Raw genomic sequence first — 14562 nt, 5'->3', positions numbered from 1 at the left:
TGTTTTTAGCATGATTTAATTCGCCATGTGATGCTAGCACGATGCTAGCATGTTTTTAGCATGTATTAGCACTTCACCAGGTGATGCTAGCTTGTGTTAGCCTGATGCTAGCACGTTTTAGCATGTTTTAGCACTTCGTTCGGCGATGCTAACATTTGTTAAAGTGGTGCTAACAGATTTTTAGCATGTTTTAACACTTCACTAAGCGATGCTAGCATGTGTTAACATGATGTTACCATGTTTTTAGCATGATGCTAACATGTTTTTAGCACTTCTCTAGGCGATGTTAACATGTGTTATTATGATGCTAGCATGTTTTTAGCATGTTTTACAACTTTGTTAGGCGATGTTAACATGTGATAGCACGATGCTAGCATGTTTTTAGCATGTTTTAACACTTCGCTAGGCGATGCTAGCATGTGTTAGCATGATGCTAGCACATTTTTAGCATGTTTTAAACATGAATTAACACTTCGCCATGTGATGCTAACATGTTGCTAACAAGTTTTTAACATGTTTTAAAACTTCGCTAAGCGATGTTAACATGTGTTAACATGATGCTAGCACGTTTTAGCATGTGCTAGAATGATGCTAGCATGTTTTTAGCATGTATTAGCACTTCACCAGGTGATGCTAGCTTGTGTTTGCCTGATGCTAGCACGTTTTAGCATGTTTTAGCACTTCGTTCGGCGATGCTAACATTTGTTAAAGTGGTGCTAACAGGTTTTTAGCATGTTTTAACACTTCACTAAGCGACGGTAGCATGTGTTAACATGATGTTACCATGTTTTTAGCATGATGCTAACATGTTTTTAGCACTTCTCTAGGCGATGTTAACATGTGTTATTATGATGCTAACATGTTTTAGCATGTTTTACCACTTTGTTAGGTGATGCTAACATGTGCTAGTATGATGTTAGCATGTTTTTAGCATGTTTTAACATGATTTAACACTTCGCCATGTGATGCTAGCATGTTGCTAACAAGTTTTTAGCATGTTTTAAAACTTCGCTAAGTGATGCTAACATGTGTTAACATGATGCTAGCACATTTTTAGCATGTGCTAGCACGATGTTAGCATGTTTTTAGCACTTCTCTAGGTGATGTTAACATGTGTTATTATGATGCTAGTATCTTTTTAGCATGTTTTACCACTTTGCTAGGTGATGCTAACATGTGTTAACATGATGCTAGCATGTTTTTAGCATGTTTTAGCACTTCATTAATCGATGTTAACATGTGTTAACATGATGCTAGCATGTTATTAGCATGTTTTAACAGTTCGCTAGGCGATGCTAACATGTGTTAGCATGATGCTAGCATGTTTTTAGCACTTCTCTAGGCGATGTTAACGTGTTATTATGATGCTAGCATGTTTTTAGCATGTTTTACCACTTTGCTAGGTGATGCTAACATGTGTTAGCATGACGCTAGCATGTTTTTAGCATGTTTTACCACTTTGCTAGGCGATGTTAACATGTGTTAGCGTGATGCTAGCACGTTTTTAGCATGTTTGAGGGTGTGGCTATGAAGATTTTAGGTCATTACTTATTGGCTGTTTGATAATATAAATCCTCTGAGAGAGAGAGAGAGGTAGAGATGCAGGGCTGTCAGGCCCTTTTGTGTCTGTGTGTGTGAAAACGTCAGTTGGGATTTCAATTTCTGAACATTCCGCAATGTTAAGTCAATGGGAATTTTTTGGCCACTTTTTCGTCCGCTGTGCGAACATCGTACCACCCACCCCTTAGAAAAGTCATAGCACACGTGTCCTCAATAAGCCGTTCGATTTGACATCTCATTCGTGGGTCTACGCCAAACGGGAGCTAGGTGCCGAAGTTTTGTACGGAGATAGAATAATAACTAGATGGGTACATTTCCTGAAGAAAATGTGAGTGGCGCTTGCCGTGGCGAAACTCGTCAAACAGCATGCTGTAACTTGAAAAGAGCAAAAATCACGGTCGTAAATAAATGAACCCAGAAGTCTGTATGATTCTCTGGTGCAGAAATATGCGATTTGTTACTCGGTCGCTAGGGTAAGCCTGTGTGGTTGCTATGCAGTTACCAAGGTAATACAGTACATGGCTCCTTTCCATCCTGAGTGAAATAAGTCAACCCGGAAGTCTGTAGTGTTTTCAGGTGCAGAGATATGTGATTTGTTGCTCGGTTGCTAGGGTAACCCCATCTGGTTGCTAGGCAGTTACCATAGTGATACTAATGAAGTGTCCTTGCCATCCTGATTGAAATAAATCAATCCAGAAGTCTCTCTGATTTTCTGGTGCAGAGATATAGTTACTGCTAAACGGTTGCTAGGGTACTCTGTTTAGTTGCTAGGGAGTGGCTTGGCAGCTGCCAATCATGAAACTCCAAAGGCTGCTTGTCAGTATGAATGATATAAACCAACTCCCATGCCTCTGTGACATTCAGAATGGAAGATATCCCTCTATGGATTTTGGTTGCTAAGGTGCTCGACAATGGTTGCTAGGGAGGGGCTAGGAAGTGTTGAGGTGATTCATCATTGGCTGTTTGCTGCCCAGAGTCAAACGAGACCACCCTTGTGTTTCTATGACACTTCTATCCGTAGATATCCCTTTGATCTCTTTCATTAGAAGTCTATGGGACTTGTTGCTAAGGTGCTCTAAATTGTTGCTAGGGCGTGGCTTGATAAGATTCAAAATGATCCTGAGAGGCTGATTGGTCATCTGAGTAAAATGAGCCTGCCCCCTTGTCTCTATGACACTGTGATCCAGAGCTATGTTCAATACAAAATCCCTATGCCATGTCATTTCATGGGCCGTCCTACACCATTGTAAGTCAATGGGTGCAACTTTGGGCGGCTCCTGCCCCCCAGGGGTGCAACATTTACCCCATATTGAGGTATGCTCTTACAGAGCCTGCCAGCCTCTTCAAATGTGGCGAATCACACGTTTCTGCGAAATCCTCGCTCGGAGCTGTGACGTGTCAAAGTTTGTCGCAATGTTAAGTCTATGGGATTTTTCGGCCAGTTTTTTGTCCCTGGGGCAAATACCGTACCCCCGATCGCTTATAAAAGTGATAGCACACATGTCCTCAATAGGCCGTTCGATTTGACACCTCATTCTTGGGTCTACGCCAAACGGTGCGGGACGAGTTAGGTGCCGAAGTTTTGTACGGAGATATAAAAATAAAAATAAAAAAAATAATAAGTATGTGAGATTACAATAGTGATGCTTTGCAAGCACCACTAATAAGTATGTGAGATTACAATAGTGTTGCTTTGCAAACACCACTAACTAGAAAGGTACATTTCCTGAAGAAAATGTGAGTGGTGCTTGCCGTTGCAAATGTCATCAAATAGCATTTTTTACTTTTTGCTAAGCATTAAAATAATGGTCATAGAATTTTTCATGTGTTAACATGATGCTAGAATGTTTTAGCATGTTTTAGCACTTCGCTAGGCAATGCTAGCATGTGTTAGCATGATGCTAACACAGTTTTAGCATACTTTAGCACTTCGCTAGGCGATGCTAGCATGTGTTAGCATGATGTTAGAACGTTTTTAGCATGTTTTAACACTTTGCTAGGCGATGCTAGCATGTGTTAGCATGATGCTAGCATGTTTTTAGCATGTTTTAGCACTTCGCTAGGCGATGCTAGCATGTGTTAGCATGATGCTAGCACGTTTTTAGCATGTTTTAACTCTTCGCTAGGCGATGCTAGCATGTGTTAGCATGATGCTAGCCCGTTTTTAGGATGTTTTAGACACTTCGCTAGGCGATGCTAACATGTGTTAACATGATGCTAACACATATTTAGCATGTTTTAGGGTGTGGCTATAAAGATTTTAGGTCATTACTTATTGTCTGCTTGATAATATAAATCCTCTGAGGGAGAGAGAGAGGGAGAGACGCAGGGCTGTCAGGCCCTTTTTGTCTGTGTGTGTGAAAAGGTCAGTTGGGATTTAAATTTCTGAACATTCCGCAATGTTAAGTCAATGGGACTTTTTTGGCCTCTTTTTCATCCGCTGTGCGAACATCGTACACCCGATTGCTTAAAAAGGTCATAGCACACGTGTCCTCAATAGGCCGTTCGATTTGACACCTCATTCGTGGGTCTACGCCAAACGGTGCGGGACGAGTTAGGTGCCGAAGTTTTGTACGGAAGAATAATAATAAGTATGTGAGATTACCATAGTGTTGCTTTGCAAGCACCACTAATAAGTATGTGAGATTACAATAGTGTTGTTTGCAAGCACCACTAATAATAATAATAAGTATGTGAGATTACAATAGTGTTGCTTTGCAAGCACCTCTAATAATAATAATAAGTATGCAAGAGAACAATAATGATGCTTTGCCTTTGGCAAGCACCACTAATAATAAGTGAGCAAGACAACAATAGTTATGCCTTGCCTTTGGCAAGCACCACTAATAATAAGTTTCAATAGGATTTCAGGAAGTTGGCTTTCTCAAGCCAACCTAATAATAAGTTTAAATAGGATTTCAGGAAGTTGGCTTTCTCAAGCCAACCTAATAATAATAATAATAATAATAATAATAATAATAACTAGATAGGTACATTTCCTGAAGAAAATGTGAGTGGTGCTTGCCGTGGCAAAACTCGTCAAATAGCCTGCTTGAAAAGAACAGAAATTGTGGTCATAAATAAATGAACCCAGAAGTCTGTATAATGTTCTGGTGCAGAAATATGTGATTTGTTAGTAGGTTGCTAGGGTAACCCCATGTGGTTGCTAGGCAGTTACCATAGTGATACTAATCAAGTGTCCTTGCCATCCTGATTGAAATAAGTCAAACCGGAAGTCTGTATGTTTTTGTGATGCAGAGATATGTGATTTGTTACTCGGTTGCTAGGGTAAGCCCATCTGGTTGCTAGGCAGTTACCATAGTGATACTAATGAAGTCTCCTTTCCATCCTGATTGAAATAAGTCAACCCGGAAGTCTCTACGCTTTTCTGATGCAGAGATATGTGATTTGTTACTCGGTTGCTAGGGTAACCCCATCTGGTTGCTAGGCAGTTACCATAGTGATACTAATGAAGTGTCCTTGCCATCCTGATTGGAATAAATCAACCCAGAAGTCTCTCTGATTTTCTGGTGCAGAGATATAGTTACTGCTAAACGGTTGCTAGGGTACTCTGTTTAGTTGCTAGGAGTGGCTTGGCAGCTGCCAATCATGAATCTCCAAAGGCTGCTTGTCAGTATGAATGATATAAACCAACTCCCATGCCTCTGTGACATTCAGAATGGAAGATATCCCTCTATGGATTTTGGTTGTTAAGGTGCTCGACAATGGTTGCTAGGGAGGGGCTAGGAAGTGTTGATTTGATGCATGATTGGCTGTTTGCTGTCCCGAGTAAAACGAGACCACCCTTGTGTTTCTATGACACTTCTATCCGGAGATATCCCTTTGATCTGTTTCAATAGAAGTCTATGGGACTTGTTGCTAAGGTGCTCTTAATGGTTGCTAGGGCGTGGCTTGATAGCTTCACAATGATCCTGAGAGACTGATTGGTCGTCTGAGTAAAATGAGCCCACCCCTCGTCTCTATGACACTGTGATCCAGAGCTATGTTCAATACAAATCCCTATGCCTTTTCATTTCAGGGGCCGTCCTACACCATTATAAGTCAATTGGGGCATTTTTGGGCAGCTCCTGCCCCCAGGGGTGCAGCTTTTACCCCATATTGAGGTATGCTCTTACAGAGCCTGCCAGCCTCTTCAAATGTGGCAAATCACACGTTTCTACGAAATCCTCGCTTGGAGCTGTGACGCGTCAAAGTTTGTCTCAATGTTAAGTCTATGGGATTTTTCGGCTGCTTTTTTGCCCCTGGGGCAAGTACCGTACTCCGATCGCTTATAAAAGTCATAGCACACGTGTCCTCAATAGGTCGTTCGATTTGACACCTCATTCGTGGGTCTACGTCAAACGGTGCGGGACGAGTTAGGTGCCGAAGTTTTGTTAAGAGATATAAAAATAAAAAATAAAAAGTATAAAAGTATGTGAAACACTAATAATAAGTATGTGAGATTACAATAGTGATGCTTTGCAAGCACCACTAATAATAATAATAAGTATAAATAGAATTTCAGTAAGTTGACTTTCTCAAGGAAACCTAATAATAAGTTTAAATAGAATTTCAGTAAGTTGGCTTTCTCAAGCCAACCTAATAATAATAATAATAATAACTAGATTAAAAAGTTTGAGTACAAACTTTAGGTTGGCTTGAGAAAGCCTAGCATGAAAGTTTGAAGTAGTTGTAAAAGCTTGAAGTATGAAGGTTTTTAGTTTGATGTAGTTATTAGTTTTAGTTGTTTTCAAAGTTCAAAGTTTAAAGATTATAAGACCATTCTGTTATTCAAATAGATAGATAGATAGATAGATAGATAGATAGATAGATAGATAGATAGATAGATAGATAGATAGATAGATAGATAGATAGATAGATGGAGTATGACCCATAGATAGATAGATTATGACCCATAGATAGATAGATAGATAGATAGCCTAGCAAACAAATAATCTATCTATCTGTTACCAAGGTGATACTCAAAAGGCTCCTTGTTTTAAGTTTAAAGGTTTTAAGTTTGAAGTAGTTATACATTTTAGTAGTTTAAAGATTATAAGACAATTCAGTCAGATAGATAGATAGATAGATAGATAGATAGATAGATAGATAGATAGATAGATAGATAGATAGATAGATAGATAGATATTGACCCTCATATACAGTAGATGGATGGATGGATGGATGGATAGCTAGATAGAATGAACCTTGCTACCCTGACTCCCAAGAACAAAACCAGAAGTCTTGATGTTGTTCTGGTCAAGAGATATGGGATTGGATTATTGGTTTCTAGGGTAACCCCATCTGGTTGCTAGGCAGTTACCAGGGTGATACTTTGGGATACAGGGTGATAAACAGCATTTGCTAGAAGTTCTTCTCCTATTCCACCAGGGGGCGTTATGCAAAGAATGATGCAAATCACCCAAAACACAAGAAGAAGATAATGAAAGCGATCTGTTTCTCATCCACATCATATCACATCTGAAGATATGGATTTAACCACTGGAGTTATATGGATTACTTTTATGCTGCCTTATTTGATTTTTAGCTTTAAATTATTGGCACATGCCTTTTATGGACCAAAAGAGCTGAAATATTCATTTAAAATGTTTCATTTGTGTTAAGCAGAAGAAATAAAGTCATACACACCAAGAATGGCATGAGATACTTCCGGTATCGCATTCGCTATGGCTGAATGCGATACCGGAAGTGCGTTGTCGCCCCTAGATTGTACCGGAAATACGTAGACTAGGTGCTGTGCATAGAGTCCATTTAACTGCACTTCAATCACAATTGCACAAACATTATGATTAGCTTTATTACTTATGAGCTAACACTTGATTAAGCATCAGTTATATTGTATTAGTGTGAGGTCACACTGGTTTATCAGTAAATTGATTATGACTGTGGATTGTCAATGATTGTCATACTTGCCTGTGTGATGAAGTGAAAGTTAATATTCCTTTATTAATACAAGTGATCTGCTGGAAAAGAGAGTCTTATAACATACTTGTACAATCATACTCTGATTTTGTCTATATATATTTTTTTTTTACTCTCTGCTAATTCAACCTTATATGTGTCCCATGATTCTACAAATCAATTTTAGGGTTACATACACTGCAAAAAAAATTGCCTTGTTTTTCAGTAAAAAATATCTAACCATTCTTGAAACAAGAATTTACTACAACCTAAATCACATAAGATATTTAACAATGTTTTCAGAGTTATTCAACAAACTTTTGTTACTTTTATGCTTATAACAAGATTTTTTTCCCAATGGGGTACATATACATACATATATATAAATTAAAAAAAAATATATTTAAAAAGGGGGAAAAAATAAATAAATAAATGGTTTCTTATTTGAAGTATAACCCCCACTAGATTTATCTGAATACAAGATTTAATATCTTTTCATTCTGCTAATTTAACTTTTTTGGTTTATATACTTCTACTGGAAAATAAGACAAAAATACTCAGTAACAAAAAGATTTGGTACACTTTATAACAACTTTCATTAATAAATCTTTAACAAACATGATATAATAATTAACAGATCATTAGTTAATGTATATTCCAATAGTTAGAAATATGATATAATGGCCTTGTTAATGTTAACCAACGAATTTAAATAACATTACATAATGCTTACCATATCATTAGTAGTTGTAAGTTCAAATACTTACAGATGTTATTAAACTTTCACTGTTATTAAACTTTCATTCCTATATTACTTTGCACTCTTTAACATCTATAAGTTAATTTAACAAATGTTACATAAAGATTAAAGTTAATGTACATTTGAATGCTTAAAATATCATTCAATTATTTCATAAATGATTTATAAATGAGCTCATGCATTTGTTACATTTACAAATGTTTTCAGAAATGATTAATATTTTTCACCAGTTCATATACTATTAATTATTAATGTCAAATTAGTAACCAACGTCTTTAACAAATAAACAGTAAATGTAAGCATGCTTTTACTATTTACATATCTTTACAAATAATGTATTAATTATTTGTTTATATTTTTCCAGTACCCAGTCTAAAATGTAAACTATTTTATACATTGTAAATGTTTATAAAGGTTTACTAATGATTATTTAGAACATTTATGGGCACTGGACTTTGAGCTACAGTGACAAAGTTTGTGTAAGGTGTGGTTTGTTCAATTTTGTTGTACTTGTTATAGACATGAATAACATATAACAACAATAACAAGACTTAGTTTGGGAGAAACACTGTATTTATTGCCTCAAGAACACATTTATAAGTAAACCTTTATAAACAGTATAAATAGTTTCATTTTTTGTTCATGCATGTAAGCATGCATTTACTATTTACAAATCTTTTATTAATTATTTGTTCATGTTTTTGCAGTACTGCAGTTTAAAAAGCGGTAAGTAAATTTGTGAACTATCCCTTTAAATGTGAAATTCTCAATTAATTTCATGCCACTATTATGTTGAACAGCATTAGCCATGATGCTCACCTGCAAGTGTTATGAAGCACAATGACAAGCCGAGCACCGTCTGCATGCTGATATCCAGAGCAAGCGCCTGGGCTTCCACACCGCCAGACGGACAGTGACCGCTGGGCTGACAAGCACACACGCTGATGGTGAGCGTAATGGTGCCAGACAGCACTGGAGAACCACTGTCTCGGATCACCACAGGCAGATAATACTGCCTACGCTCATGACGGGTAAAGCTGCTGCGACGTGCCAGAATTCCTGCTGTGTTATCTTTCACAAAAAGAAGGATCTGATTATCTTACAACTATATACAGAAGTGTTACATTCTGTTGACTTAAATTAAGTGATCAATTTTAAAATTAAGTAATTTACTGAAAAATTAAAAGATATGGGTAATATAACATAGTGTTAGTTTTTCAACTATCAGACAAATAGCAAGTTGTGTTTGATTTTATGTTTACTAATGTTTAATAACATTAGTTGTGTTAATTTGTGTTAATTTGTTCTTTTTTTGTGAACAAATTTTTATTTGGTTTCGTACAACAAACAGAAGACAAGATAACAAGGCATATACATGTACAAGGAATAAATTATACACACCCTCATTTCCTCACTCACTCAACCCAAAAACGACATACACACATCCACCCGCACACATACACAGACAATACAAACAAAAATAACAATTCTACATTTATCTAATCCCCCCTACCCTCCCTACTGAGTGATCTCTCCCCCCCCTCCCCCGGGCAAGAATTTCAGTAATTTGAAGAGCTTTCGACCAAGATCGTATGGTCTTTTCCTTAGCACCGTGAGACCGTGCCACAGAGAGCTCTAAAGTAAGAATATCTAACAGCAAGTTCCACCAATATAGAAGTGAAAGAGTATGTGGTGGTTTCCACCGTATAACCAGAATTTTCTTTGCAGCAGTTAAACCAGAAAGCCAAATTCTCTTTTCATACGCAGACATCGGCACCCGAGAATTATCATTTAATAAGCATAGTATGGGACAACAAGGAATCTCTTTACTGAGAATTTCAGATAAAGATGTAATAACTTGTGACCAAAAAAACTGTACTTCAGAGCATTCCCAAAACATATGGAGAAAAGTACCTATACTGCCCCGTGAACACAATTGACAGAGCGGAGATGACTCTAACTTAATCAGATGTCTAATTCTGGGCGTTAAGTTCTATATAGAAATCTTAAGTGAATGGATCGATGATTAGGATTTTTTGAAGCTTGGTTAATATTTTTCCAAATAGTTTTCCAAGCTATTGTAAAGGGAATAAAACTACAATCATTTTGCCAAGTTGTTTGAATTGTAATTACTTTATAAGAACTTTGAATGATCTGAGAATACATTGTGGATATAATTCCCGTAGTGTTTGTGATGTACAGTTGATTTGTAAAGTCATGTTTTGGAGGTTTAGAGTCCCATGGGATTCCATATGCCTTTAGAGCAGAACGAAGCTGCAAATATAAAAAAAGGAAAATCCAGGCAGATTATAGCCTTCCTTCAAATCTTGAAAAGTACGGAGACCATTAGAATTGAATAACTGTCCGAGTAAATGAATTCCATTGTTCGTCCACATTGGGTAGGCCACTGTCCGACCACCCAGCAACAGAATGTGATTATAAAATATTGGAGTATGATAATGCCACTTTTTTTATAGTCAGTATTATTGATCGCAAGCTTCCAAGTTAATAAAAGATTGAAAATAATAGCCCCAAAACGCATTTTGGCTTGTTTTAATGGAACTTCTGCATAAATTAGATCTTGTAATCTATATGGATAAACTAATTTCTCTTCTAGAGAACGCCAACAAACAGGTTTTGTGGGGTCTAACCAGGATTTTATAGTACGTAATACAAAACACCAATGATAAACTTTGAAATTTGGGACTCCCCAACCTCCGGCTGATTTCTCTCTCTGAAGAGTTGTGAGTTTGATCTTTGGTCTTTTGTTATTCCAGATAAAACCAGTGATCAAACTGTGTAAACTATTCCAATACTCAACCTGTGGACTCAGAGGCAACATAGAGCTAACAAAATTGACTTGCGGCAACACCATCATTTTTATAACAGAAATCCTAGCATCAAAAGATATAGGCCTTGACATCCATTTCCCCAAATCTTTTTTAATTTTTCCCAAGATTTTTATATAATTTTTACTGACTATAGATTCTAAGTTTGGAAAAATGTCAATTCCTAAATATTTAAATTGGTTTACAATTGGGATCTTGATTTGAGTTAAATCATCATCGGAACAACTTAGAGGAAAGAGGGCCGATTTTTGCCAATTTATTTTATATCCTGAGATACTGCTGAAATCTGAAAATAATTTCAGGACATAAGGAAACGACTGCGAGAGTTTACTTATAAAAAGAAGCACATCATCTGCTAATTTAATTCTTAATGTTAATTTGTTCTTAATACAAATTAAATTGATGTTTCGATTCAGGAAAACGTGCAATAAGTAATCCAAAAAATTTATCAGATTAGATTACCTATAACTGAAATCTAGAAGATTTCATCACTGATTACAATTTTTGTCATGTCATTTGTTATCAGTACCGATTCTATGTCCTCTATTCTTGTGTGCAATATGCGTCTGAGGCTGTGACTAAATTATTATTTTTTATATATTATTAAATAGATAATTTAACAAAACTACAACTTGTTTGAATATCATAAATATAGTTTGAATAAATGTTTGCATTATTGATGTGCCCAGTGAAAAGTGTAAATTTTTTTAGTGTAAAAAAAACTCTCTATCCCAGTTTATTATGCAGAGACATCTAGAAGTAAGCCATTCAAAGGTTAATGGAGACGAGACTTAACGTATTCAGCGGGCGTATTCAGAAAGCTGTTTTGAAAAAATATTTATTTTTATTATTCCATTAGGTGATGCAGACATTGCACAATTCAGCTTTAATAATGTACAGTACCTTGGTTGTCTCTGATGGTGAAGTTCGGGTTGATGTGTTTGTCTGGTACCATGGAGAAGTAGAAATGATGACTGTCTACTGGATCATCTGCATCAGTGGCACTGATCAACTCAATCAGCTTCAAAGAACACACATTGAGAACATACTGTATCATCTGTAAATGGCTCATTGTGTTCTGTGTATTTGGAACCTTGCTTTTGACTATAATGCTCTGAAAAATGCTGTAACTACACAGTTTGTTAGAACTGAGTCTCTTGATGTTCAGATTCAGAAAAACAGAGCAATACTATCTTACAATCCACATTTGGCTGGATAATCAAAAAATGTTGGCATAGGTACTGCATCTTAGATTTGGATGGCTGTACAGTGTATTTTTAAAGCCACACTATCAGACATTGTTAGACCTCCAGAGACCACAACAAACCCTATTAGACCAGATAAAACCTAATGCATGTCTGGCTGCTAGGTGTCACGATTCCTTGTTGTCTGCCCCGTGTTTTCCGTTTCACCCTTCACTGATCACATTCCATGTCACGTTTTCCTTGTTGTCCGCCCCGAGTCTCACTGTCCTTGTAGAAAACTACAATTCCCACAATTCCCGGCCTCCCTCACTGCCTGCACTCATCATTGTTCTCACCTGTGTCTCGTTTAGTCTTTATTGTGTCCTTGTGTATTTAAACCCTGTTTGTTCCTCCATTCCCTTGTCGGTCATTGTTTGCACTGCACATGGATGTTGAAGTTTCACGTTCCTTGTTCATGTTCCCTGCTGTGTGTAGTTCGTTCAAGGATAACCCTGCCCTCTTGTAGATGTTCGCTGTCTGTTCACTCTGTATGTATCTCGTGTTTAGTTTGTTTTTCCCCTCGTGGATCTTTATTTTGGTTCCAGTGTTTGTATCTGTTTTCTTGTCAATAAAAGAACCGCGTTTGGATCCGCACTTCCCGTCTGCCTCTTCCTCACATCATTACAGAACGACCGACCCCCAATGGATCCAGCGGTCCAACAGGCCAACTATCAGCTGCTTTGTTTAAAGCAAGGGGACCGACCGGTTGAAGACCACATCCAGGACTTCCTTGAGCTGGCACACGTCTCGGACTTCCCGGATTCAGCCCTGGTGGTCTTCTTTAGGGGCAATTTGAACGCGACGCTGAAGGAGCGGCTGCCCCCGGCGACGCGTGGCTGGACCCTGTAGGAAATCGTGGAAGAGACTTTGCTGGTCAGCGGCTCGCCACTCACTGTGGGCGTGGCAGAGGAGGACCCAACCTCACCTCCCGCAGTGATGACTTCCCACTCGCCCATGGCTCTTCCCATCATGCCTGCCCCACCTGCCAGCGAGCAAACCCCCACACCAGTCGTTTCCCATGAGCCTGCACGGTCCACTTTGTCTGCCCGGAGGAGGAAGAGAAGACGGGCTTCCGCCTCCCGGTCAACGCCTGCCCTGGTCTGCGAGCCAGAGCCCACGTCTGCCCGGTCTGCGAGCCAGAGCCCACGCCTGTCACTGTGAGCGAGCCTGCGCCCACGCCTGTCACTGTGAGCGAGCCTGAGCCCTCGTCAGCCCCGGTCAGCGAGCCAGAGCCCGCGCCAGCCCCGGTCAGCGAGCCAGAGCCCGCATCACCGACGGTCAACCAGCCAGCGCCTGTCGCCTCGGCCGTCGGTGAGCCAGCGCCTGTCGCCTCGGCCGTCGGTGAGCCAGCGCCTGTCGCCTCGGCCGTCCCTGAGCCAGCGCCTGTCGCCGCAGCCGTCAGTGAGCCAGCGCCTGTCGCCTCAGCCGTCAGTGAGCCAGCGCCTGTCGCCTCAGCCGTCAGTGAGCCAGCGCCTGTCGCCTCGCCCGTCCCTGAGCCAGCGCCAGTAGCCTCGGCCGTCCAAGAGCCAGCGCCAGTAGCCATGACCGTCCAAGAGCCAGCGCCAGTAGCCATGACCGTCCCAGAGCCAGCACCCCTCGAGCCTTCTAGGGCTCCTCCTCCCGAGCCACCCAGGGCTCCGCCTCTCAAGTCCCTTGAGTCTTCCAGGGCTCCGCCTCTCAAGTCTCTCGAGTCTTCCAGGGCTCCTCCTCCCGAGCCTCCCAGGGCTCCGCCTCTCAAGTCTCTCGAGCCTTCCAGGGATCCTCCTCTCGAGCCTCCTATGGCTCCGCCTCCCGAGCCTCCCACGGCCCTACCTACACCTCCTTCGGCGCCGTCCTCCTTGGCTCCACCTCACACGGCTCCGCCAGCCTCTGTCCTGCGGCCACCTCCCAGGTCTCCTGTACCGGCCCCTGCCCAGAGGCCAGCTCCCAGGCCAACCAAATCTGCCCCTGCCCCATGGCCCACTCCCAGACCTCCTGACCCATATTCTGTCACGATTCCTTGTTGTCTGCCCTGTGTTTTCCGTTTCACCCTTCACTGATCACATTCCATGTCACGTTTTCCTTGTTGTCCGAACCAAGTCTCACTGTCCTTGTAGAAAACTACAATTCCCACAATTCCTGGCCTCCCTCACTGCCTGCACTCATCATTGTTCTCACCTGTGTCTCGTTTGGTCTTTATTGTGTCCTTGTGTATTTAAACCCTGTTTGTTCCTCCATTCCCTTGTCG

At 40.0% G+C, this 14562-nt stretch overlaps 1 protein-coding gene across 4 annotated transcripts in view; it reads right to left on the bottom strand.

The window, feature by feature from the left end:
• The window catches only part of cdh19 (cadherin 19, type 2), a 238028-nt gene that overhangs the window by 58314 nt on the left and 165152 nt on the right, over nt 1-14562 (bottom strand). For 2 of the 4 annotated variants that reach the window (XM_052113585.1, XM_052113586.1), the window contains 2 exons: nt 11995-12112; nt 9062-9313 (listed from right to left, as the gene is read on the bottom strand). In XM_052113585.1, the coding sequence (XP_051969545.1) occupies nt 9062-9313; nt 11995-12112 (370 nt within the window). Of the gene's footprint in view, nt 1-7505; nt 7542-9061; nt 9314-11994; nt 12113-14562 lie in introns of those variants that run through there. The other 2 variants (XM_052113588.1, XM_052113587.1) reach the window with 2 other exon arrangements.

The sequence above is a fragment of the Xyrauchen texanus genome, chromosome 41 (genome assembly GCF_025860055.1).
Source record: "Xyrauchen texanus isolate HMW12.3.18 chromosome 41, RBS_HiC_50CHRs, whole genome shotgun sequence".
In the NCBI taxonomy this organism is placed as follows: Eukaryota; Metazoa; Chordata; class Actinopteri; order Cypriniformes; family Catostomidae; genus Xyrauchen; species Xyrauchen texanus.
This window is presented reverse-complemented; position numbering and strand designations above follow the sequence as displayed.